Source organism: Hyposmocoma kahamanoa, unplaced genomic scaffold (assembly GCF_003589595.1).
Source record: "Hyposmocoma kahamanoa isolate Upper Pololo Valley unplaced genomic scaffold, ASM358959v1 210, whole genome shotgun sequence".
In the NCBI taxonomy this organism is placed as follows: Eukaryota; Metazoa; Arthropoda; class Insecta; order Lepidoptera; family Cosmopterigidae; genus Hyposmocoma; species Hyposmocoma kahamanoa.
In genome coordinates this window covers 4,819,671-4,847,614 of record NW_020653731.1, presented here as the reverse complement: position 1 = coordinate 4,847,614, position 27,944 = coordinate 4,819,671, and the positions used below count along the sequence as shown (strand labels likewise).

The following is a 27,944-nucleotide window of genomic DNA, read 5'->3' as shown; positions in this document are numbered from 1 at the left end:
AAAGTTCATTTCCCAAATTGATCTTACCGGGAATCGAACCCTTTCATCCAGCGGCAGCGCTCACAGTGCAAACCGTTGGGCCACCGAGGTCGTCACATTCCAATAGATTTTATTGTATGCATGTAAGTCATAACTCCTATAGTTATAGACTTACATGCATAAAAAAGTACGTGAGAAATAAAACTACATGTATTGTAAATTGATTAAGTTTTCCATACAATTCAGACACCGCAAGAACACTATGAACCACGTCACAAAGGGAATGAAACAATTTTTTTTTTGGATCTCAATCGCGTATATATTTGTTTTTTCAAACTAACCAACGTTTTGGGCCATTTACAGGTCCCGTGGTCTTGGTCAGGGCTAACTTTGGCGAAATGTTGGTTTGTTTGAAAAATAGTTTCATTTCCTAGAAGTTTGTTTTATTTCGCTATTTCAACACACACGTGTTACTCTTTCGGCTTTAGGACTTCCTGAGAACCAGTGTCACAGCCTAGTCTAGGCTGTGGTTTTAGCTGAATGAGACAATAACATGTCCCATAGGTTTATTAAGTTATTAACATAGTATAATAAGATAAGTATGGCAACTTCCACCCAGGCACTAGCCTCTCGAGAACCGGATGAAGTCAAGTGACAGAGGTCTGTGACAACCCTGTACACTGGCAGATCTGGGGTCAGAACCTGAATTTATAAGGTTCCTGTCCACGCACAGGTTAGAGTGCCCTTCTCGTATTAGGGTATATGAGTCGGTAGGGAGGGTCACTATAATCAAAACTAAAGTAGAAAGATACGGAGCTGTTAAACGTGTAATTGTCTACACTGCGTTCGGAGCGTAGGGTTGTTACATTATAATTTTAGTTGTACTTACAGGTTGTAAAGATATATTTGAAAAAATTAAGATGTTCATCATAGTATTCTAGATAATTATAATTTTTTATAAAAAAACCGATGACAAAAGTTCGTGAAATAACAACATCTATTTGCCAAGTTTTATTGAAAAAAAAAACCGGATTCATCTCCTAAGTTGCCAGCCTCTGTGGTGGAAAATTTTCTTCAAATTTATATGGGACCAATACTGAGGTACCCCCTTTCCAAAAAATAATCATCAAAATCGTTTCACAGAGTAATCGCGTAAAGTCAAATTGAGAACCTCCTCCTTTTTTGTAGTAGGTTAAAAAATGAAAGTCATCGCAAAAGAAATTCATCGCAGTGTTCTCGAAAATAGTACAGGATAAAGAGCACCTCAAGCTTGACACTTAAGACTTGAATCCAACTGTATGCCGCTTACGATAAGAACGGCCTTGACTGTACATTGAAATAATCTTTGTTAAATGCATTCCTTACGAACAGATACTTTTTTTTTATAAATAACGCACACACTCAACATAGCCCCGCACTAGGGAAACCCTGTGTCGCGGGTGCCATGAACACACATAGACAACCACAAATTACACCCAACCTTACGAGAGAAATAAATGTAGGCCATACAAACATTTCTCCCGGCCCGGGAATCGAACCTGGGACCTCTGCGTGGCAGTCCGGCATGGTAACCGTTCGGCCACGGAGGCAGTAAAACTTTTATACCAGCATTAGTAATATGATTATGAAATAGAAGTGAAATGCTGAACAATTCTGAATTTGAGAGACTCTTGTTCAAACTACTACAAACAATAAATACATCGAGGCGGGCAAGCACACTCCACGTTTGTATTGCAGCAGCAGTAGAACTCCTTGTGAAAGTGCTGCCACCTTACATATTTCTGCCGCCAAGTAGTAATGGTTAGCATGGTAACGCAGTAGCGTTCCGGTTTTGAAGGGTAAGGCTGCGGATGAAATTACAGGCACATGGAACTTGTCAACTTGTCTCAGGGTGGCAGGCGCAGTAGCAGAGCCCCTCAGATCTTTATGATTTAAAGCTCTGAGTGGCACTGCAACTATTAAGGACAGGCGTCTAGCTTACCATCACGACTTGTTCGTCCCGTCACTTGATATTATAAAAAAATGGAGTAGATAATAATGCGTACGCCACAGTATTTGTAGTACACACGACAATATTTGAAATTGTATCGCTTGTTCATTGTTTCTTGATGTAATTTTGTTTTTATTTATAATTTCTTTTGTGAATTTATGTTGTTGTGACGTTGCAGTAAATTCTTTTTATTCTGTTGTAAATATGATGGAATGATTCCGTCCATGATACAGTGATCAATATGAATCGAATATTATTACATTTCCTAAAGACTTGTCTAATTCGCGATATTCTTTCTTCCTCCCATACAATAACATTGTGGAAAATAATATGGATCGCACATTGAAACCAATAGTCATTAAACTAAAAAATCAACTTCGGGAAATGGCGATTACATTTAAATTTGAAAAAGCGAAATTTTCGTTTGCGTATTTGTTTAAATGTGCGAAATTTCTCAATTTGTATAGAGATTTTAAACATTTCTTCTTCAAATGGATACAAGCTTCTTACATAAAGATGTTCAGTTCAGTGGCATTGGTAGTCGCCCATTAAAATTTAAGACGTTCTTTTTTTATGTTATGTACGAGTTTATGAGTTATTGTGTTTCAACATAATGTTAGATATTTTTGTTAGAACTTAGAAATACGGTGTAATCAGATTTTTCATGTCGTACCATAAAATGTTAAATTGTACAATTTGCATAATACGAAAAAATACATGAAATTTACTCGAATATTTAACTGAGCGCTCGTATACACCTATCCAATTTAACTATTACAAACGCCAAAAAATGAAACTGCTTATATTGCTAGGTAAGTTTTTTAATTTATGATATAGAAGTATTTTATTTTTCTTCTCTTATTGGATTGTACACGAAATGTTACTTTTCCATTGTAAATCGAGTCTTGCGACGATCAGACGGATGGTCTTTCGCATATTATTATGTGACTCAAATCAGTCTTTAGTCGTTACGCCATTATTTTGTGAAATAGAGGAAATAATATAGATTATAATATCAAAACATAATGAAACAAGTTAGTGATGATTTTTTATATTATCGAGCGTACATTTCGTAATTAAATAAAAACAGTTTATACAAATCTCGATATCTCTAAAGTATTATTAATTTTATATGAAGAGTGGGAAAGAATGATCAAAGTCACTTGAGGAGAATTTTCGGAAATAAATAATTTTTAATTTGAAGAACTTTTAAATATTGGTGAAAAAGATACGCACAAATACTTCCTTAAATAAAGTCAATGCTGACATAAATATATGTAATGCTACGTAATCAATTTTAACAAAAAACATTTATAACATCATTCTTAACTTAACCATTTAGTCGCAAGCATTTTATGACTAAAAGTAAAAGGTAATTTTTAAGGACATTGAAACTTATTAGCCTTTTTCTGATTTAGGCAAGTACGCTCAGCGTTTATCGAACTGGATGGCGGTATTAACTCTAAACGTTTTTCCAGTGACTTTGATAATTCTTTAACTGGTTTCTTCATATGTCAAGCGTAGGAAGCAGTGGTAACCTAATGGTTTGATCTACCGCCCGTAAGTAAACGCCCGCGCCGTGGATTCCTGCTGCTGCCCGAATCCGGGCTTGCAGTTTCTCGGAATTTAATTTGAAATTTAATATGATCTTTTCGGTGAAAGAAAACATCGTGACGAAACGTCGAAGATGATTCACAACCTTCGGATAAAGTTTTAACTCACCAACCCGCGTTGGGCCAGCGTGGCGGACTATGGCCTAAACACTCGCTAGAGAGGAGACTCGTGATCAGTGGGACGTATAAATGGGTTGATTGTGATTGAGATATGATGATGAATCAAATTCTGCTTAGTAAGGTTCCGTGAAAGCAATTTTTTTAAACAGAACACCGTCTGATTGCATTCTAATTTACAATAACGAAAAGTGGATAATCCTGTCATTTGAATTATGAGTTTGGATTTATTGTAATAATTAAGTACCTACATATGAAATCAGCGGTTGCGAGTACTTGCGTGTGCGCGAGCGCGCGTGTTGGCGTGCCTGATCCGTGCGTGTATATTATGTTAGTGATGACAAGGAGGGCAATGTTAGTGTCGCTATTCTGCCTCATGAAATATGACCGTTCCAGGTTGCGTCATCCTTATTCTACTATATTCACCGGCGCAAGTTTACGGGCGTTGCGGTTGCAAACCCGACATGCGATTATGCGGTAGCAACGGCAGGCTTTACGACAGCATGTGTGATCTCAAATGTGGAAAAAGGGGCATAAAGGTCAAACCGCCGTCTTTTTGCATGAAAAAAGCCGATAAACGATACCTTCGAAAATAGTACACTACGAAAAAGCCGGAAAAGGGTTATTCCACACATTTTAAATTGCAACTGATCTTTATATTTTGCAACTTCCAACGGATCCCCTCATTGTATTTGTAAGATAAGTACAGTCAAGAGAAAAAGCACCTACCAAAAATAAACTAGTAAACATCAGGGTATCAGGGGAGAATAGACAATAATTTAAAATAAAACGGATACCGCAAGGGATCGGCTTTTGGGGATAAGCCTTGGAAAATACTACATTTATTTTTAAAAAAAGCTTCGTTTAAGGGTGAGAGCCAGGAGATCAGTAGACAGGTCTAGCTATCTGGTATGGACTCCAGTCTCACGCTTAAGGTAACTTTTAATCTAATTTATCCGATATTCAATTTATATTGTAAACAATGGCCCTTTCGTCAGAGTGAATAAATATCTTTATCTTAAATATATCTTTTTATTTTATTTTAGTAGCAGTAGAATTCATTGTGAAAGTTCGTCCAGGGAAGTACTGCCACCTTACCTATTTCTGCCGCCAAGCTGTAATGTGAGCATTACTGCGCTTCAGTTTTGAAGAGTAAGGGCTGGTGAAATTACGGCACATGGGACTTGTCAATTTATGTCTCAGGGTAACGGGCGCAATGGTAGTGGCCCTCTTTGAGATTTAAAGCACTGAGTGGCACTGCAACTGTTATGAATAGGCGTGTCGCTTCTGTTGAACTGCCATTGCACTTTTTTCGTATTTTGCTCTTCAATTGCGAATCAATGGCACGTCAGTGGCGTAGTGTACTAATGATGTGATATAAAATAAAAACATTTAATTTGAAAACTAAATTACTGATTAAACAAGATAAAAATACGATAATACGGCAACATCGGTCGTTATTGATTGAATGAACTAATGCCCGCTACCGTCGAGTATATAACCAGAAATAGAGACAAAATGTCATTTAATTTGTTTGAAAACGATTCTGCCAAATCATTACGGTGACAACTACGATCTGATTGGCCAGCCCGAATTCGAAACAACTGACGGGTGTCGTCAATTGTTTCACTTCAAATCGACCAGTTCGACTTGAGCTTTGCTATATTGGACGAAAATTTAAAAATTACCAATTTAGTTACCGAAGAAATGTGATTCTTATTTTGTAATTAGATAATTATTAATACAAAGATCGAACACTTCGAAAAAATCCCTTCGATCCGGCCGGATTCGAACCGATGTCATGTAAACCGTGCCAGACGCTAAGCCAAGGAACGAACCAGCGGACCTCACGAATTTATCCATGTGCTTATTTGTCGGATCTTTGTATTTGGTTTTCAACGACTTTTTAGACGTAGCGCCATCTATGACAAATCTATGAAATAATTTCGTCACCTTTAATAATTATAACAAACTAGTGGAGTAATTTCACAAAAAATAATTGAGTTTTGCTGTTTTTCCCACACCACCGAATGGAACAGCCCCCATTGTTAGAGATATTATCTTTATTACAATAAATACAGAATATTTTTGGCATATACAGCGACGTACACACAGGTCAGTTGTTGGCGCTGTGCTATTTCAGCTTTCTAATTTGTGATTTCAGCTCAAACGAGAGTTGATATTTAAAAGTGATATAAGGCCGATTTGCGTGATGAGTTGCCAGGGATGGATGGTCATTATTTCGTCTCTATTTCTGGTTACATACTCGATACCATTGCAACTAGATTTTAGCAGAATAACAAATATTTTTATTATAAATGCAATATAACCTCACTGGAGTCGCTATGGCATTACAATGATCCGATGTAACAAGAAAATTAGCGGACTTGGGGCCCAAATCAGCAACTTTGTATTCACAAGTCATACATGTTGACACTGTGCTTTAGTATTCTGTTAATATCGACTATAGTGCGGCCATTGAAACCGCGTGTTCGGAGTTTAAACCAACATCTCTCTCTCCAAGTATATGGCGCTTATGGTGTGCGATCATAGTGCTGTTCGATTTTCACGTACCTTGTAATTGTAAATTGTCCAATTTCGATTTCAATTACATGAACAAATATATGATTTGACATGAGTCAAGACTTTGACTATACAGGGTGTACGGTAATGAACGTATCATACTGAAATGGCTTAGACCACAGCTTAAGACTGTTCCAAAAAAAATGCAAAAAAAATCTATCCCATGTAGTACCTAAGGAATGTTTTTTTTTTCTTAAAAGTTAATTATTTTTATCTTATTTTAGGTTTTTGTGCACTATGACTACAAATGAATGAATTTATTTGGTTTTTTGGTGTCATAATATTCTACGGTAACTGTGTCCTTAGATAAGCAGTAAATGGTATGACTAAGTAATGTACATTTAAAAAAAAAAAGTTTAACTTCATTTTTCAGAGAAATAATTTATTTTTTACGAAGTTTACGCACCTTCTGTATAAAAAAAAAGTATGACGACCTGTGTGGCCAAGTACTTTAAAATAATGTAGGTTTAATGAGGATTTCAAAATGATATCATTTCTCATTGTATCTAATGTAAATATGAAATTATTGCTATTAATGTGCAAATGGAGTAAATTTCACTAAAAAACTATGTTTGCAAAATTGGAACATTTCTTATCCTGAATTGTTCTTGACTATTGAGTTTTGATAAAAAATAATATTAGGCATTAATAAAACTTTATTTAAAACTTATTTACAGCAAAATTATGCAAAAATCCAATCAAAGGAATTTTTCAATTGTTGCCTATAAAGTACCACGTGTGACTGTTATTTGCCACCTGCACAATAGCCACATTCCGCCCGTCTTTTGTATTTGTCGTCTTGAATTTGGTTACAAAAACGTAATTATAAGGTTTTCAAATTTAGCAGACATATTCTATAGGAGCATAAATACAACAGAGACAAAACCTTGTTAAAAATTTTATTAACTCCATAAGTAAAGGAAATTATATGCTCTTCATATATGCTATACTGGAAAAAACAATTGTTTCACAAAATATCAACTGTGAAATAAATGCAATTGAAATTTCAACGAAGACTATTTCTTATGCATACCATGGTCATCCCATGTTAATTTTTAACAGACAATTCCACATTTCATGTTGAAACATGAAACTGTGAACCTAAATTTGAAAAATTCGCATTTTATATAAGCAGTTTTGTCGTGTTATCCAATATTAAGTCATTTTCTATGAAAATTCCAGATTGGTTTTCGCAGTACAACATATGGAATATACATAGCCAGGAAAAAAGGTAGAAAAACAAAATAAATAACAGAACTTACCCCATCAACAATCTGGCAGAAATGTACAGCAACACTGGCACTCTGAACATTAGGAAATTTGCTTGAAGAATGAATGAGGACCGAAATCTTTTTAGACCGAATCTTGGAGGCTCGGTAACCAAATACAAAGAGCATTGAGTCAATCACATTGCTTTTACCGCTGCCATTGGGTCCTATTATTGCTGTGAAACTCTGAAATTTGAAATATAATTTTATTAAAATTTATTTTCTGGCAGATTGGCAGCTATAGGTACTAAAGCTGAGCGCAGTAAATAATTACCTTATGAAATGGTCCTAAAGTCTGTATGCCTGCATAACTCTTGAAATTCTCATTCACAATATGGGTTATAATCATTCTTGGTCCCGTAGCATCAAATGTGAGTGCAGGTTTTGGTGCAGGAGGAATGTAAATCTCACCAATCCGCACGCCCCCTTCCTCATCATCGGATATGTGGTCAAGATCGCCGTTTATCAGGCAATCTTGGTCAGAAATTTGGGTCCCGCCGTTTTCGCCCGGAGATTCTTCGACCTCCATTTCTTCGTCTTGTTCATTCCTTTTTTTTCTAGTTTTCTGCATTTTGTAGTAAACTTACACGTGAACGGATGATATGATAATCGAAGTTGGAATGGATTTTCAAGCAATTACAATATTATTGACTTGTAAATATCATTATTTTTTGAACAATGACCGTTTACAATACAAGCGCGCGTTTGTTGTTGACATTCAGTTTGGCATTTAATTGAAGTTACGATTCAAAGTCACCATTCACGTTAGTTTGCGGTTATCAAGCCAATTTTTATGTTAATGTTATGTGGATTTTTTTTTTGTAATGGATAAAAGAAAATATGAGATCATTATGAGATAAAATAATATAGATAATCTAAAAAAATAAGTTACCTATTACATTGCACTTTTGGGTAATTTTTCGAGAATTTTTTCCGGAAAAATTCTCAAAATTTTGAAAAATTGAATAATATCAGTGTTGGGGCGTGGAAAAATTTCCATTTTGAAAAAAGCACATATTTTTCAAGTAAACAAATATGTCTCCTATAATTTTCTATGTTCGACATTGACATCTGACAAAAGAACGATGGAGCCATTAAAAAGGCTTGTTTTGCTGTTGTAAAAACACTTTAAATCTGGGTTTTCTGTATGTGGTTTCTTAAAATAGAAACCACATACAGAAAACCCAGATTTAATTTATTTTACAGTTCACGCTAAATAAAACTTCAAAAGATATTTGTACACGTAGATGATAATATGAGCCTCCGAAATTATATTTTTAAACCGGAAAAATTTCCAATACATTGCTTGCTTCTCTTTCTTTTTAAAGTAGTTTTTTTACCGCTCGTATTATGTATGTACCGCTCCGCTCGTTTTATACATTTTCTTTAGCATAGACAAAATTAAAAAAAAAAGAATTTCTTTATCATAAAAAAAAGTAAAGTCAAACAAAAAATGGCGAACCGAACAGTGAAGGACGCGAAATCTATTCGCGGCACAAATCCGCAATATCTTATAGAAAAGATCATCAGATCACGTATTTACGACTCTAAATATTGGAAGGAAGAATGTTTCGCTTTAACCGCAGAGTTACTAGTCGACAAAGCTATGGAGTTACGTTATGTCGGAGGCGTACATGGTGGCTTCATATACCCTACACCCTTCCTGTGTTTAGTGTTAAAAATGCTACAAATACAACCTGAAAAAGACATTGTGGTCGAGTTTATAAAGAACGAAGAGTTCAAATATGTTCGGGCACTGGGTGCGTTCTACATGAGACTCACAGGGACGTCGGTAGATTGTTACAAATATTTGGAGCCTCTATATAATGATAATCGAAAATTGCGGCGGCAAAATAGACAGGGACAGTTCGAAATTGTGCACATGGATGAATTTATAGACGAACTGTTGAGGGAAGAGCGTTTATGCGACGTCATTCTGCCAAGAATACAGAAAAGGCATATTCTGGAGGAGAATAATGAACTGGAGCCAAAAGTTTCTGCACTAGACGATGATTTAGATGATGAAATGCCCTCTGATGATGAGAATCCCGATGTGGAAGCCAAAGAAAACAGAAAGGACAAAGATAATAAGAGGGATAAAGAACGAAGAAAGGATAGGTAAGTTTTAAATTAAGTTCTTAGAGCTATTTATGTATTCGGATATAATTATATGGTACAGTTTATAATCTAATATGAGTGGAAATTCAACACGCTTAATGGGCACCATTGCTACTAGCAAGTTTACATCTCAAAATGTAGAAGTGCAATTAATATGCTATAACATTTATGAAATTTTGACCAACTTCTGCTATCCCAATTTTTTTCTTCCAGTACAGTGCCTTTGCCCAATAGTGGGATACATCAGGCTGAATGTAAATGTAATACTGTGAAATGATCCTTACATGAAACCGAGATAAAAAAAATCCACTTTGTTCATTTTTATGGACAACTCACTCTTGACCAATAAATTTACTTTGCCAAAATTGTAGTTACAAATATTACTTACTAGTTCTTAAGACAAGTTTCCTGTATCTCCTACATATTTCCTCATACTGTCCCAGTTAAAAAAAACACTGTATATTTAATACAAGGTTTATGAGCTGCAACAGATCAAGAAGTGCAGTGCTAGTTAGTTTTTCCTATCTTAATTTTGGAATTGTTTTGATTTTGTACTATTCCTTTATATATTTTTCAACATGTTCATATTTACTGGAGTTGAAGCCTCAGTAGTTTAAATCACAGGGTATCCCAGTTCAGGCTCCAGTCACCACAAATTTTATTTGTACAAATCATTAGGTCCATTTTGCTGCATTACAATATTGTGGAGGAAATAAAGAATGTTTATTATTATTCTTCTTCTTTCTAGCCATTCTCAACAATATTGGTGTAGGCCTCCTTTAGTTTCTGCCACTTTTCTCTGTTCTGTGCCATCCCTTTCCAATTCCATCCCGCCACTTTCTTTATATCATCCTTCTAACACATCTGTAGTCTCCCTCTGCGGCAAATTATTTTGAATATCTATTTGAGACTTGCCTCTCCCAAGGGCTTCAACAACAAATGTATGGTTTGACTCAACTGTAGGTGCTTTATGGTTTAGGTGATAGTTAACACATGGTGCCAAACCATATGTTAACTATCAAATTAATATAAATGACAATTTTGCAGATCCAGAGAACGCGAACGTCGCGACAAAGATCGCAAACGCGAGCGTTCCAGAAGCAGAGATAGAGAGCGTAGAAGAGAAAGGGAAAAAGAACGAGAAAGGGAGAAAGACAGAGAGCGCCGAGACCGCGAGAGAGAACGAGAAAGGGAACGGAGGGAAAGAGAGAGACATGAAGCTGATAGGAGGAGAGGACGATATTAGAATAATAACTATAATAAGTTCAATATAAAATGGATTTCCTATTGTGGTTTTATTATTATTTATTATAGGAATTGCAGGTCCATAATATGATTCTGTGGCCATTATGTAATCTGGTTTAATCAAGTCAATATCAAACTTTAATGCTATATGAATGCATTAGGTGCTACAGTAAGCATTGACTAAGCTTCTGATATACTTCTTTCACTTCCTCACCCTATGCAATTAATTTAGTCTTTTTTGCATGAATAGTTGAAGATTTAAGGGGTTTGCTAAAAAATTCCACTTTTTCTGCCAGCAACTTCAAACAAAAACGAGGTCTTGTCATTTTAATTAAAATTTTTATAGACTTGTCCAACAAAATCATAATGGAAGTGCATATAAACTTTTTGTCTATCTTTCTATAGTCACGAAAATTAAATTTCTTTCCATTTATATTTTTGGATCATGATGACCTGCACGTAATTTCATGATAAAAGTAAAAAGGCTTTAGCATACAAAAAGATGAATAGATGGACAAAAAAACGCGTCAAATCAATTAAGGGTTTACTAGTTTACAGAAAATAATCCCAGTACAAAGTACTAAAAAAACCGACCTCAAAAATACGTGGCATTACACATTATTACCAAGTTTTATTGAAATCGGTTACCGGAAAGTGCGCAAACCTGGATTCATCCCCTAGTTCGCCACTATAAGGAACTTGACACAGGAGACAATAAAAATCGGTTCTCACTACTCAAAGTATATTGAGAGAGAAAAACGCCTTGAATTAAAGAATAGCAAAATCAACCATTAAAATAATTGCTCCTCATAATAGAATTTAGGCGCTATTTATAAAAATGAATCTTCATGCGTGAACAGCCACCCTTAGAGGTGGATGATTTACTTCAAAATTAAATGGAACCACTATGGAGGTACCCTCTTTCCAACAAAAAAGAATCATGAAAATCGGTTCACAAATACCGGAGTTCATTATCGCATAACATGCATAAAAAAAAATACAGTCGAATTGAGAACCTCCTCCTTTTTTTGAAGTCGGTTAATAAAGAACAAAAACTGTAGACATTTTATTTACTCATACATCAAAAAATTTTATTTAAAATAAAATATATTCATTTATTGCTATTAAACACGATATTATTTTTATTTTATAAATGTTTATTTACAAATGGAACATTCATGTTGTATGTACACTAATGTTATTTTAATTTATTTACAACAATAAAATAACAGGAAATATTTTACTAAAAATATATTTTTTATAGATTAATATTTGTAGCTTAATAGTTCAAATGTTTTATTGACGTAATATCAAACAATAATTTACTTAACGAATTGATTTCTATACTAACTGGACTGGTGCCTCTTCTGTAATCATACATTCGCCCGTTTCCATAATACCCAAATGACAAAATCAAGAAGCTCGAAAAATAGTACCGGAAATGATAATAATGATAACGTATTATGTATATAACAATATAGATTTTAAAACTCGTCGTTATTCATTCACAAATCCGTTATTATTGGTTATAATTTGTTTTACCACGTTATGAATCAAAAGTCATACCGTAGTAAAAAGCTATTCAATTATTTACAAATCTATTTAATTAATATTCGAATTTCAATAACATAAAATAGGTTATAGTAGATGCGTGGATGATCATAATACATTTTGTTGGGACATCATCATAGTCTATGTTGACTCAATGCAGATAAGGGACATCATTAATCAAGATTTTTTTATTGGAAATGAAACTATTATTTCGAATCTAAAGATTCTAAAGTCGCGTAACTTGTTTTTCAAACAAACAAACGTTTCGGGCTTTTAACTGGTCCCTTGGTCACGGCTGATGAACTGAAAAAAGATTTTTTTTTTTTTAATTTATTTCATGACTATTCAAGTGCTTCAGTCGAAATATTAGCAGTGCCGGCTTTAGGTATCTGTGGCTGTGGTGCAAGGTGTGAGGCGCACACGGGCGCAAGCTATTAGGCTCAATTTATATAGCGGCGACACGGAGTGGAATCCGATTTTTGTAACGATATTGCATGAGTGTACATAGCGTAATGAACTTTATGGTCAATTCTGTAACGTATAAATTGGATACGAGCCAAAAATCACGTCGCGCGTATTCGGCGGAATTCTAGCGCATGCTCGAGAATGCTCGCGCATTCGTGAGAATTCCGCAGCTGCCGTCGCTGACGGCTGGCGAAGTCGCGGGAACTGGCGCGAAGGTATGATCAGTGTGACGTAAAACGTCGACGAAATACTACAGCCTCAAGACGCGGTCGCTGGACTGCTCCAGTATTCCGGCAACTTCTCGAGCAGTGAGGCGAAATTGACGCTTCCATTCCATTCCGTTTCGCCGCAATGTAAATTGAGCCGTAGGGGGCACCGAGCGCCGCTCACGACGCATCCAAAAAGCCCGTGTCGCAAGCGAAGTAAACGAGCTATTGCTTCACAATATCTTTTATAATTGCACCATTTGCACCCGAATTTCCGGTCACTGGGGAAAATATAACAATATGCATTTCATTTTGATCGCGTGTCTACTAGACGCCAGGGTATTAATTGCTACTCGAGCGCTACATGGATTAGCGCCGGCGCTGAATAATAGAAAGTAACACAAAAAAGTCATAGCATAGTAGCAACATTTCCAATGTGTGGCAATCGCGATAACCTAAGAACTAGATATTTTTCATATTCATAATACATACTTAGCTCTCTTTATGATGATTTCTTTTAGTAGCTTTTCAAAATTGACACATATACAAGTACTGAAGAAAGCTTTGTATTCTTTGTCCTTAACGTTAAGATGACAACAAATTTAATAAAATGTACATTGAAGTTGTATAAAACGTGAAGAGAAGTGCTGCATAAAAAAAAAACTTTTAAGTAAAAAATGCATACAATTTGTACAAAACAACTACTGCTTTGTGTAATACAACAATAAGATGTCAAATGTGTCAAATCAATAAAATTTTCTAATTTCATTTAACCACACTACACAATTACATTATTATTAAATCGTATTTGGTATTTTGTTCAAAATATTGTTTTTCTATTAGTTCATTAATTTATTAAAAATATGATTTACTTATATATATACATTTTTTTATCTGACCGAGTGATCCAAATTACAGATGGTGGTTGTACTCGGATGGCTAACAATTTTAACAAAAAAATAATTTCAATCCACCATTTGGACCATTCGGCTATACAATTTTGGTAACATTTTACGAAAACGCTGACAATTTAAATATCTACTTTTTCCCAAATATTAGTAGAACTACATATTATATACAATGTGTTGATTTGCATTCTCGCCATATTTACAGACGTCATTCAATATCCGAAACTTAACCCAAATCAGTACATAAATAAATCGAAAAAAAATTCGTAAATTCAATTTTTTTATTTAATTGCGGTAAACACATTTGATCCAAAGGTCCGTTGACTTGCACGGCACTTGCAAAAATTTTTAACAATGACCTTAAATGCGCAAAAAGAAACGCATTTTACATCTATTTGGTGGTGGGGTGCAGGTAGCGACGGCGGGGGAGTGTCGTATCGAGCGCGCGATTGGTAGATCAGTCGACCTTGCTTCCCGTACTCCGTCTACGTCACGCTGACATCCCACATACATTCCATTCTAGTCTATCACGAAATGCCACGTAGTTTGGTATGTAAACAAGAGTCAGTAGTGCAAAAAAGAACCGCTACCATGTTCACAAGAACTAGCATGGTAATCCATCAAGTACAAACGCGTGTCATGATGTGAAACGTTTAGTTTACACGGATTATACGAGTGTCGAAGTTTCTGCTTTCAAAGTTGTGGAGTCTAATGTTGAAATGAATCTCTGCATAGCTGGTGGTGGCTCCGCCAGCCACCTGCTATGGAGCTAGGTACTTCTAGCAATACTTTCATTCATGTAACCTAAAGTTGGTAAGTACCAAATCTAAGTTACAAAACTTTTTTTTTCAGTCAATTTTTCTAATTAATGTAAATAAATAGTAAATTATAACAATACTAGTACATAATAATAAAAAAATAGGTAAATAAGCGATCGAGAAAGATTACGTATCGCTCGGTGAAACGGGTGGCGGTGTCACTGCCCTTGTGTGGTGCATGCGACTTGAGACAATATTGAACAGAGTATTTTTTTTATATTTTTAGATGATTTAGCATTATTTCTATTAATAATTTCCTAAATATGGCGAGAATGCAAATCAACACACTGTATAATTAACTCCTTTTGCCGAGATGTTCGAAAGCTATTGCTATCTCCACTATAATTCGATATTATTATTTAACATGTCAGTCTTTACACGTTGAAATTTCAATTTAATAAACTTTATATATGTTTTTGTATAAAAATAATCTCTATTTTATGAGTTCATTGTGTGTATAACTTTTCAAAGACGCACACCGCGCATAGGCTGCAGCACGCGCACATTTTCGCCCAATCAGACGTTACTCACGTGATTTAGTTCTCCTAAAATATTAACCAATGGCGCGGACTACAAATCACGGGACCTCTGCTATTGGTTGAGATCGCAAACTCATCCCACACCGTTCCACAACTAGCTATTGGAAGGAGGAGCACGTGGCGGAATAGCTATTACAAAGTTTAAAGCGTGAAAGAGACAAAACAAGTGTCAGCATAAAATACTGTTAATAATTGGTGTTTCGAACGCCATATTAAGGAACTTTTAAGAACTAACTACTACCAATGTAAAATAAAAGAAGTACGGAAACTCCGTATGAAGTAAAAAACGCACACATTAGCATAATAATGAAAGGCGCGTTGGGATGACCAGTGTTATGCAACGCAAGTGTATGGGAAGATTATGCAAATATGTGCGCCCGTACACGGCGCGCTGCTACGTTTGTATAGTTACCATACTTGTTTTATTATACGATACTCTACCGGCAACACGACGTGTTGAAGAACCTGTTATGCTTTATTAACCGAACAGTTATTTAATAAAACAATCTTTACAAACACTCCACTTCTTCCACTGAGTGTCTCACAGTGTTCCTCATAATGCCAAAAGCCGAAAACCTCTGCTAGAACGTAGGAGCGTTCATGATGAATATTCTCTGTTCTTCCTTCTTAATCCACCGAAGAAGGCGGTCGACTGCTTTTATCGCTTGATCTTTCTCCATCAGAGGATCAAATGTTACGTATAGTTCGAAACCGTTTGTTACCTGTAAATTTTTATAATGTCGTCAGTGACATAGCGGACATTGGTTAACCACCAATGCTTTTTGGGTTTTCTGTTCGAGAATCCAGGTACGATGCCAATAGAATCTATATAAGCTACGAACTTTTGTAAATTGAAAATTCCTACTCTAATACTAGCTACTTAGTAGTACCACTGAGCAATAACTCAAGAGGAATGCTAATCGCAATACAAGACAGTGTAGTCGGGTATTTAGTACCTATTAATACACCAGATGTCGCGACGAGTACCATGTTGCTATCTTTGTAACTAATTTGTTTAATTAATAGATTCAGGCGGTACTTCGGCGAAAATCCATGTAAATAAAAATGGAAGTAAATTAATTTGCTACTCCGCGAACCCAGTGAAGGTTAAATCGTGCAAAATAGCTGCGCTTGTGTTGAATATTTTATCATGCAGTTAATTATTCCACCCTCCCTCCGCATAAATGTTGACTGCCCGACGCTGCCGCGGGAATATTTTCGGTGGTAGTTTGTGACTGTACTTACGCTTGTGTTATTTATTTTCTTAATTTTATTTATATTTTAACAACATTTTAACGAAGTAAAAACGGATTCGTATATTTCATATTAAAGAGGATTTAATTGATATCCACGGTCATTTACATAATATAAACGACATCCAAACTATTGATCAGCGCCATCTAGAAATCGGAATTTTGACTTTTTTTAGAGTTACGATCTGTTGGTACTATGGAAATTAGCTGTCTTCTTGAGTTATTGGTCCGTGGTAGTACACATAAGTCTTTAATACATAATTCTAAATGACAAATCCTATATTTCCAAACCTGTTCTGTGTTTCAAGTACAGAAATGGTTTTTGAAACATGAATGAATTGGTTGAAATTTCATTCTGGACTTCAGATTAGCTTTCAAGCTAGAGTTAGATAGTTGGTGTAGTGGCATCTCCCATTGATTCGGCTTGCATAACCGAAGTTGAAAGGTCTGTGAGAAGAAGGTTTTGTCCCAGGCTGGGGCATAAATATATGAACTAAACACAAAGACTCACCCAAGCCAAAACCGTATCATGAGCGTTTGATCTAAAAATTAGTTTAGCTGGTGTCGACGTACAATGAATTTGATTGCAAAATTTTCTGTAGTGCTTAATGTAGTCTGTGTCCGACATTTTCTCTATTCTCTCTTCCCTTATGTCGCCGCCTTCTTTATGTCTTATTCTGTAAATAAAAATGTATCATAACTATTAATATAATTTCACGGATTTTTCAACGTGTACCTTCATTGTGAAGTCGGGTTCGTAGCAAAAAAAATAAAAAAATACCGCATTATCTTTTTTGCTTCCTACCAAAAAAGGTATGCGGTAAAAAATCGATACAGTTATGGTAATAGTTATTATTCTTACGTTCAATGTGCAAGGGCTTTCTAAAGGGTAGTATAAACTGAGCTCTTGAACCAGTACCAGAGCAAAGGAAATCATTTCAGGAACCTCAGAACACCCAAATTAGAACCAATTCAAAGTTCATTATCCAACTCATAAAGAACTTCCTCACTAAGCGACCACAGGATAAACCGAAGGGCTACTGAAAATAGTATCAAACGCTGACGGGCGGCCGCCATTACGAAAAACATCTTTGCCTAGAAGAGACGTGGTTTTGTTTTATTTGGATTTACAATGAAAAGATTTTATAACAGAATTTATAATAGTCACTGGAGTCTCATTTCTATGTCTACTAATGAAAACCTCACAAAACAACGAATGAAATTTCTTATCAATCGCAAACTCTTAGTAAAAATAGATCAACATTATTATTATTAACGTCTGTCTTCTTGTAGTGAAAATAAAGGAAAGTAGAGATTAATTATATATTATAATATGAAAATATCGTAGAAAACTTTACTTCAAACGCACATTTTGAATTCGCTATGATACTCACATCATAGCGAATTCAAAATGTGCGAAAAAACCAGAGAAATGTTAACACACCCAGAACAGCTAACCGAGTAAGCAACAGTCCGTTGACATTGATATAGTCTTTTTTTGGCTCAGAAATGCGACCACAGTTTCAAGCAATCTTCTAATATCTATCAGTAGAAACAGTAATTTAAACGGCAACATTGTCGAAAGCTAGTAAGAATAAGCTGCAGAGTCAATAAAGAATATGAATGAAGAGTTCGTTTCCTAAATTGTTCATACTGAAAAATCAATCCAGATCACGTTAATAGCGCCTAGTATGTTAACTGATGGGCAGTGGTCGGAATGGACTGTTCCAAATGACACAAGGTTTGACACAAATGTTTACTTTGGTGAAAGGTTATCTACTGTATTTTTTTACATGGCGCCACTAGAATTATTTTAAAATCCAATTTCAGGTTGCTAGGTGGGTAGTTTTATCCTACGATGCAGTAAAAGATTATCAGTAAAAAATCTCACAATGTGAGAGCTTTATCAAAAATATATGTTTAAGTTAAATAAATAACACATTTTTTTATGATATCATTGTCAGTGGCACGCCTACCCATAACAGTTGTAGTTCCCCCAAGAGCTTTAAACCGCAAAGCTCTAAAAGGGCACTGCCACTGTATCCGTCACTCTGAGGCATAAAGTGTGCCTATAGTTTCAGCAGAACTCTTCAAATCCGTAGTAATGGTCTCATTACTGCTTGTCGGCAGAAATAGGTATGGTGGCAGTACCATTCACAAGGAGTTCTACTGCTGATAAATGTGCTAAATATAATTTGCTATTTCAGGAAATTCGGAGTTCGCGACAACGAATGATTTCGATATTCGACTTGTTGGTAATTACTGATCCTGTCATTCGAATGACAAATTAGTAACCTACTGAACGATCATGCATTACTAATCCATAGATTCTATAGAGCAAAACGATACTCGTGATCACCTAGCCCACTCTGACGTAAGGTAAATACCGTAAATGTGACGGGGGCAGGGATATTTTTATATAGAGTAGTAAATGATCTGGTAGAGTAGTAGTACTTCCGACATAATAATTCGACTCATTCACCCGACTGAATGGCAGGGCCATTCGGCAATCATTCGAGTCAGATTCAAGTCGAATGATTGCGCGTGACTTTCGAATTATTAGTAACATTCAAAATCGCGCATCGCTAATTTGGTGATTTAACCATGTAGACATTTATCTGATTTGGAACAGACCCTTCCGATTACTGCTGATCAGCCACCGAGTTCGTACCTATAATCCTGTAATCTATCCAAGCTAATAGGATCTGAAGTAAACAACTGCGCAGTCGATTTACACTTGTACATAAAGTGACGTATCTCAGATATCCCGATGTGTTTCAAAGGATTCGTCGTAGGCAATTCTTCTTTTCTGTTTAATGCGTCATTGATAGCGACTAGGCAATTTGATCTCCTTAGTTTCTCAGCAATGGTGTGTTTGGCTTGCGAAAGAGGAAAGAAGGCGTCTCTTTGTACTGTTAGAAGTAGTAAACAGGCTTGGCAGTCTTCAGATATGTATGAGACGTGACCATGTAGGAATCCTCTGGAAAAAAAAACAGTAATGTCAAACGGATAAAAAGAATCGAGGGTGAATAAGAACTCAGGGGGTGTATAAAGACACAGGGCAAGTCAATTAGCTTAATAATAGAATGGGTTAACGTTAATACTGCCTCCGTGACCGAACAGTTACCATACTGGTCTGCCACGCAGAGGCTCGATTCCCGATGAGAAATCCTTGTATGTTCTACATTTTCTCTCGTGAGTTTGGGTGTAATTTGTAGTTGTCTACGCGTGTGCCCATGGCACTCTCACTAAGAGGCGTGACTCCCAGATAGAGTAGAATAATCCGAAGGAATTGACATTACGAGGAAGACATTGAAATCAGAGTTTTACAGGCCTTATTATAAACAATATTTTTCTTAAATGTATGTCTAATTGCTTTGGTCGACAAGCAAATATTGTCATCATTTGAATTTCATTTGAAACATAATCTGCGAAAGCGAATGCGCTCTGAACGTTTGCGCTCGCTTTCATACATACCAACGTATCCTTTGCGTACAAAGATGATACGTATACAATATACATACACGGGGTATACAATATACATACGGGATACAATAACTTATATGGAATGCGCAGGCCGGACTACATGCTACCAGAAATTCTGAACGATCTACCAGGCACAGTGCTAAGTGACATTGAGAATGTTGTCAAGAAATGCAAAACTGTTTTAAAGAGACATTATCTTGGTTTGTAGTATAATATCTATAGCACTTGTTTAAATGTAGACATATAGACTAAAATTTATATTATACCTATCTAATTAATTGCAATGTACAGTCGGCAGCACATCAGGCCGCCACAAACTGTCAGATTTCCTCAATTGATTTTCAACTTAAAGTCCAGGGAATAGAGTATAAAATTTTGGTAGACTAAAATTAATTAATGTTATAGTGAATTGTAAGTTAATTTAAGTGTCAAGCTTGTTAGCACAACCAGGTGGCTAAACCACTAAGTTTTTACCTAGCGATAAAAAAAGAGTCGTTTTTTGTAAAATTGTTCTTGAAATTGAATAAATAAAGAAATAAAAAAATTAACTGCCAAAAATTCGTGTCTATTCACCTAACATTATTTTGTGGAAGTTCCAGTGTTTGTCATGCGACCTCAAAATCTTTAAGTTATTTTGTTATAGTGGTATTTCTTTAGTGATAGAATGAACCACGATTTAGAGTGAATACTTGACTTATATATAGCGATCATAAAATTTCATTATAGACGTGAGTCACCTGGGTCACATTTGAATTTGTAGCGGTGGCGCTGGTATAAAATTTTGACGTCGTAAATTCGAGATCGTGTTGTGAGTTAGTAAAAATAAATTTCGAAATTCCGTTATAGAAGGGAATCACGAGTTCATTTTTTCGCGTCATGCCTTCAAATGCAATAAATTCATAAATTACACACACCGCACACAACAACGCAACATCTGACCACTTTCTGTCTGAGGAATCCATTAAGAACCTATTTAAAAACAAAAACAAACTTACGTAGCATCAAACTTGGGCAAACAAATCGGCGTCCAACTTTCAGCTGTTTTGAAAGATTCCGAACTTCGCACCAAGTTGAACAACAAATGTATATCAGAAGGATGTAATGTATACTTCTTCATTCGCACTAGTGTTATCAATTGATTGCCAGCTATGAGTATGGCGAATACGAGATCTCTTATTTTGTGACATGTTGATATTATAGCACTTGTTATGTTTTCCCTTGCTTTCTCAGGTAACGGTAGACACCTTACAGCGCCTGGAAAATGTGCAAATAAATCATATAAGTGTCAGCCCGTGAATGTTACATTTCAGGCAATTTCGGACACCGTAAAAATTTCCGAACGCTGTGCTGCGTAAGCTGAAATTTTAACCGCAACTGTTATGGATAGGTGTGTCGCCTACCACCAGGCGCACGACTTGTTCGTCCCGTCACTTGGTATGATAAAAAAGCCACCTGGCAACCCCAATTATAATTTCAGTGTCTATTTTAAAGTAAACTACAAAAACAAAGAGCTAACAATGACCAGTTAAAGATATAGGAAATGAAACTATTAATATACGCGATTTAAATCCGGGAAAATAGTTTCATTTCTTATGTGTAACAATCGCGAAAATCTAAGAACTCTATATGTACACCAGTACGGACTGGACGTTGCAAATAAAATCCGGCGGTTCGAAGACCTCAAGAACAAACGTGTGCGCGCCCTAACTGCATTAACTTTTCTCAAAAAGTGCCGCGACAATAATATACTTCCAACATGCGTTAAAATAACTCCGCGAAGAGACATCTACTAGGTAGTGATCGCAGTAAGAAATTATTGTGCAAATTAATACACAATAACCGTTATTCAGTTCAAACGTTTGACAATCAGATTACGGAATTGTCGAAGGAATTGGAGCTAAAGGTAAAGGTTTTCTGAGTGTTCGATCTTTGTATTAATAATTATAACAAACTAGTGGAGTAATTTGACAAAAAATAATTGAATATCATTTCAATAAAAATTTTAAATTGGAGGTAAAGTTAAGGAGATTTGAAGAAAAAGGTTTGTTTGAAAAAATAAACATACGCGATTTAAATCCGGAAAAATAGTTTCATTTCCTATGTGTTACAATCGCGAAAACCTAAGAACTCAGTTAAAAATATTCAAAAAAATTTTAAAAAGCTTTGTTTCCTAAACCGCAATCTGAACAGGGAACTTCTCATTCTTAAGAATCAGGTTGCAAACGTAGTCCGTGTAGAAGTCGAACGAAGCAACAGCAGAAATGTAAATCGGGGTTCACAAATGCTATAGTTAAACAGCCAACTAAGAATACTACTAACGTTTGTTTTAACTGCGATGCTCTAACACAGCCAATGCAGAAGTTGCTGGCGCCCAAATTCCAGCACGTGGAAAACCTCAAAGCGGCCACAGATAGCGCAATCAAGACAGCAACAAATTATTCAAAATATCTATAATTTAAAAAAATCTTTGACATGACGAGAATAAAAAAAGAGCAAAATAAATCGCTTACCTAATAAAAACGCTGGGTCCTTCTCCATAAATATGAGAAGATGGTCTATCAACCTTTCAGCTCCACTAAGTAACCTCCGCAGGTCGTAATTGCGTCGTTGTTCGAATATCCGGTTCAATTGCGTCAAAGTCAAAACAGATACAATCTGATTGAATGCGTACCTGAAATATACAATATTCAATAGAATCATTTAACTCAAATTCTTTTAATATTAAAAGATATATTTATTCTTTTATTGAGAACAGTGCCCCTGTGACTACTTGTACCATTATCCTAAATTATAATACAGTGGCCAATTTAACTATTACTACTGCTCGCAAATCGCAAATACTCATAAATGTAATAATTCAAGGTTTAGAAGTGCTCGAATAAGCAATCTGTGGTGTGCGGTTCAATGATAGCTGCAAACCATTGTTCAAAAACTAAACATACTGGCTTTGCATGTATATTAGGGACATCTGTGTATTTGTGAACAATGTGAAAAATTGTGATAAAATCCTTTATATTTTAATACATGTGGTGAAATGATATACCAATTTATATTAATTTGAAATGCAATTAATTTTTGAGGCCAAAATATTTAATTCAATTACAGCATTTGCACACCTGCTTGCAGGTTGAATACAATGTACCTACTTTTATTTATGATCTGTGTAATTACTGTATTCTGGCAAATAAACGTTTTCTGTTCTATTCTAATAACAAAGCCATGCATTTAGCGGCCCAAAAAAACTGCGTTTAACATTATACTACGATCATATTCATAAATACTCACGTTAACTGCAAAACCAGCTGTGTTTCACTTTCATTAGACTTAGATACAGCAACCAGTATAAGTGGACCTTTGACCAAGAACACTGCTTTGCAGTCTTTAGTTGTAATAGACCGGAGTATATCTTGATTCTGGTCCTCTACTACACTGACAAGAGCTTGAATCACACCACACACCCCTGCTAGTTTATCTTCATTGCCGTATCTAGAATGTTGTAAAGTAAGTATGTCGTAAAACACAATAACTTAAGTTGCTTATTATTACAAATAATTTTAACTGACATCTTTTATTGCTAAAAATAACTAACAGTATTCACGCACTGTAGCAACAACTGCATAATGAAATTGTAAATTATGAAAAGTTATAATTATTGTCATGTTGTAGGTTCTGGCCACCAGTTATTTGAATTATCTTTTACAATAGAACAGTATATTATTTTGCCTATCTACTGTGACTAACAAAGTCATATCGCAAAAAAGTCAATTCAAACTAGTCACACTAATGAGTCACACTCAGCCACATGTCCATAGATGACTACACTTGAGCCACATATCTAACAAAAAAATCCTACTTATTCTGCTGCTTCATTTTTTTATAATATGTGTTTTAAAAAAGTGACGTGACGAACAAGTCGTGCGCCTGATGGTATAGCTACACGCTAGTGCATAACAGTTGCAGTGCCACTCATAGCTTTAAATCGCAACATTGTAAGGGGCACTGCCACTGCGCCCGTCACCTTGAAACATCAGTTGACAAGTCCCATGTGCCTGCAATTTCACCAGCAGCTTTACCCTTCAAAACCAGAACACAGTAATGTTGAGATTACTGCTTGGCGGCAGAAATAGGTAAGGTGGCAGTATTTCCCTGGACAAACTCTTTCACAAAGAGCTCTACTGCTACTAAATTTATTTTATGTACAGGGTTACTAAAGCCTCTAACTTAAGAATTACTATGTAATATGTTTGTACGAATCATGGACCAACACCCTAAGAAGACTGCTAATTTCCATATTACAGATTGTAACTCTGAATAATTAGTTTATTATAAATAAAAAACCTACCTCCAAAGTTCTTGGAATTAAATCTATTAGCAAAGTTTTATTTAAATCGGTTACCAGAAAGTGGGCGAAATCAAATTCATCCCCTAGTTTGTCACCCATAGAGATGGATTATTTTCCGAGGTACCCAATGCCGACCGGAGTAATCGCGTAACATACACACACACACACACACGAAAAAAATATAGTCTAATTGCGAACCTCCTCCTTCTTTGAAGTCGGTTAGAAAGGTCCAAATTCCGTCTCAAATATTATGTAGATGGCGCTGCTGAGCAGCCTCGAAGTAGTTTATATTATGTAAATGTACGGCCATGGATATCATTTAAATCCTCTTTAATTCAGTTTTTTTCTTTGTAATATTGTTCAAAATATCATGAGCTAAAATTATTTTCTGAACTTGGCATTGCGTGTTACAAACTAAATTATAAATTAACGCTTCTTAATATGGATAGATGGCGCTAATCCTAAACAAAATAACAGAATAGCTGGCACTATCAATAAAAATCTATGCAACAAGCGCCATCTTGTTGATTTGTTTTGTTATTACTAGAAATTAGAGTAGCTTTGATAAATTACAGCTTATCAATGTAAAGCAAATTAGTTACAAAAATAGCTATTTGGTACTCGTCGCGACATCTGGTGCACTAGTAGGTGCTAAAACTATTAGCAGCCCTATAGAGTTATTAGTCCATGGTATGAACCAAAGGGTTATTTACTAAATTGATACAACTGTGAACAAAATCTTGCATATTGGTGGTTGAAACGTAAAGAGGGCTAAGAGATACTTGATTTGATTAGTTGATATAGTATCTGGAGAACGGTACCTATCATGTCATGTTTTACCTTGAATAAATAGGTTTTCCTGCAGAACTCAATATGAACACGTGCTTCTCCTTGTTGACAAGCTCCGGTGACTGCAAATAGTCATCTTTCTCGTCATCTGAATCATCTCCATTCTGCTCACACAGATTTGAGCTGCTTGCTGAACCAGACATTGTCTCCTGAAATTTATTGGTTGAATTTGGATGAAAATAAATATTTAATGGTCAATTCAAACTTTTCCACTTATAAGTAAACACATTTTGTATTGTAATAAGTAGGTATAAAATGTTCTTGAGAATACAATTGGTGTAACATGACCAAAATCTTGAGTAAACAAGGTATTTTGCACCAATTGGTTGACAATTTGAAAGCTTCACTGTAGAAATGTGTATTATCAAAACATCCACTAACTCTGCACCAGATGGATTTATTTTAAAAAATGTATGACGATAAGAAAGGAAACAAATTAATCTGCATTTTTACATTGTACTTTTGATTGTACTTATTTGAAATTAAAAAATTTAGATGTGTGTTTTCTATTTGTAATTTATATTCATGTTTTCTTAGAATCTTCAAGTTATATTGAAATAGATTATTTATCTCTTTCACATGAAAATTGAGGAGGATATTTATAATACATAATATATTTTTTAAAGCCCTGCACTAGGGAAACCCGGTGCCCCATGCCACACACATAGACAACCACAAATTACACCCAAACTCACGAGAGAAATAAATTTAGGCCATACAAATATTCCTCCCGGCCTGGGAATCAAACCCAAGACGTATGCGTGGCAGTCCAGCATAGTAATTGTTCAGCCAAAGAGACAGTTAATATAAAAACAGAATATTATAATAGCCTGATAAAAAAAATTGTGTAAAAACCATTGCACTTTTATTCTAGCAGACATGTCCAATTTATCACTTACAAAATGTGTAATATGAAAAAAATATTCCAATAGTATACTCCACATAGAACAAGCCCATAGTCATATCCTACCCCAATGGACAGTTATGCAAGTACATAACAGCATGAATCTACTACAAAGTGAATGTGCAGAATAATTTTGACATAATACACTTGAAACACAATGAAAAAAATTGCAGTGCCAAACTACTTTAAATATTCAATTAATATGGTAATGAGATAAACAGAGATATGTGCACTCCTTCATTTTTCAATTGAAGGGTGCATTATTTATTGATATAGTATCACATTTAAAAGCTCTTCAAATGTGAGATATGATGTGTAATGGATTCTCAATAAAGGCTAGATCAAATGAGGAGCGCCAGAACAAAAACTAAAAAGAACACATTTTGACTTGTTCTTTTTTTAATGCTAAACAGTATTTTTTGTGTGTTTCTTTGAATAATTTATCCAACCTGAACAGCAACTGGTAATTTCTTTTCCAAAATACCTTTCAAATGCACAGATCTGAACACAAAGCAACAAATCCATTTAATGAGACTAGACGAAATTGGAATCGAAGTTTATCAGATTTATATGTTATTGTGCTGAAGCTTTGAAATGTATTTTAAGATTGTACAAAAGGTTAGTATGTAGTGCTAAGATTACGGGGGCGATAGTATTTATAATAAACAAATACGTAAATAGAGATTATATAACAAAATTGGTCTACTTCTGAGAGTGAACAACTGGTCAACAAAAATGGTGCACCCATTGTACACAGATTAAAACTTACGTCTTTACTCTGCAAATCATCACTGGACTTCGCAGTTTTCAAATCCTTAGAACTATCTCCGATTTCACTCTGTATCTCGCTTATAGTACTCGGAGTGGCCTTAAGATTGTTTCTGTCTAGGAGACTCGAGCTCATCTCATTAGCGAACTCCTCAAAGGAGTCTGAAGGGTTCAAAACACTCTCTTGACACGCTCCAGGTTCTAGGTCATCTCCTTCAGCGTCCTTCGCCTTACTTTTGTTTGGAACATTGTCTTTCGATGTTGAAGCCATCGTAATGGATTTCGATTCCACAAGTTACAGATTTTAAAAGGATTTCTTTCCCAAATCTGCATTAAGTATTTTGTAGTGGGAGTCAAGTGTCAATCATGTCAAATTCACTCCCTGTCACTGTCTCATTTCACCACTAAAAAAAAAAGCTGTCAAAGCCAAACGTCAGATAATTTTTGTAAATATTTTTCTTATTAAGAGTTTTGGCTTGGATATAAGATATTGAGCCATGTCTTCTTTTAATTATCGGGATCCTTAGTAATATTCTTAATCGTGGTTCTAATATATTATGTTTTCACCATAGATTTAGTATATAGGTACCCAATCTATGGTTTTCACTTTCTCCTTTATAACTTAGTTCACTTATTTCGGTTTTTTAAATAGTCTTAAGCGGCGGGAGTCAATACCTATGTTTTCACTTTCACTTAAATCACAATATCTTCTAACACTTTGAACAAAAACTTTGAATTCGTAATTATTGGAATTTGTACGATAAAGTCTTTTGTAATTTGGTTTAAAGTAGATAGCGCGATGAAAAAAGTAAGAACTATACCCCTATAGTTCTAACTTTCTTCATCACTGTTTCTTTCTTCATATTTTGTTCATAATATACTCAAAATAAAAATAATCTTTGTAAAGGCTGTACTTGTAACTTTAAAAGCCCGCCATTTTCT

At 35.3% G+C, this 27,944-nt stretch overlaps 3 protein-coding genes across 3 annotated transcripts in view; 1 reads left to right on the top strand and 2 right to left on the bottom strand.

Moving 5' to 3' along the window:
• Positions 1-8,274, bottom strand: part of LOC113227346 (structural maintenance of chromosomes protein 4) — a 38,145-nt gene extending 29,871 nt beyond the window's left edge. The window contains exons 1-2 of the mRNA XM_026460238.1: positions 7,825-8,274; positions 7,482-7,736 (exon numbers count right to left, since the gene is read on the bottom strand). Of these exons, the coding sequence (XP_026316023.1) occupies positions 7,482-7,736; positions 7,825-8,121 (552 nt within the window). The 5' untranslated portion in view covers positions 8,122-8,274. The remainder of the gene's footprint in view (positions 1-7,481; positions 7,737-7,824) is intronic.
• Positions 8,275-9,003: 729 nt separating this feature from the next.
• Positions 9,004-10,914, top strand: LOC113227475 (pre-mRNA-splicing factor 38). Its single transcript, XM_026460412.1, has 2 exons — positions 9,004-9,668; positions 10,716-10,914. Exons 1-2 carry the CDS (start codon positions 9,004-9,006, stop codon positions 10,912-10,914), a joined length of 864 nt encoding a protein of 287 aa, XP_026316197.1.
• A 4,254-nt stretch (positions 10,915-15,168) lies between these two features.
• On the bottom strand, positions 15,169-27,351 carry LOC113227404 (protein SAND). The gene is made up of 8 exons (XM_026460310.1): positions 27,004-27,351; positions 25,322-25,479; positions 23,425-23,625; positions 22,650-22,810; positions 21,135-21,393; positions 19,325-19,633; positions 17,165-17,330; positions 15,169-16,122 (listed from the first exon to the last, which is right to left on the bottom strand). Exons 1-8 carry the CDS (start codon positions 27,271-27,273, stop codon positions 15,982-15,984), a joined length of 1,665 nt encoding a protein of 554 aa, XP_026316095.1. The 5' UTR covers positions 27,274-27,351; the 3' UTR covers positions 15,169-15,981.
• Positions 27,352-27,944: the final 593 nt, after the last annotated feature.

Excerpts from the sequence above, each read along its gene's own strand:
- LOC113227404 (XM_026460310.1), bottom strand. The coding sequence starts at position 27,273 with ATGGCTTCAACATCGAAAGACAATGTTCCAAACAAAAGTAAGGCGAAG. Across the intron at positions 22,811-23,424 it reads CAGCTGGTTTTGCAGTTAAC|GTACGCATTCAATCAGATTG; the intron begins GTGAGTATTTAT and ends TGTATATTTCAG. Across the intron at positions 21,394-22,649 it reads GGACCCAGCGTTTTTATTAG|GCGCTGTAAGGTGTCTACCG; the intron begins GTAAGCGATTTA and ends CACATTTTCCAG.
- LOC113227475 (XM_026460412.1), top strand. The coding sequence starts at position 9,004 with ATGGCGAACCGAACAGTGAAGGACGCGAAATCTATTCGCGGCACAAAT. Across the intron at positions 9,669-10,715 it reads AAAGAACGAAGAAAGGATAG|ATCCAGAGAACGCGAACGTC; the intron begins GTAAGTTTTAAA and ends ACAATTTTGCAG.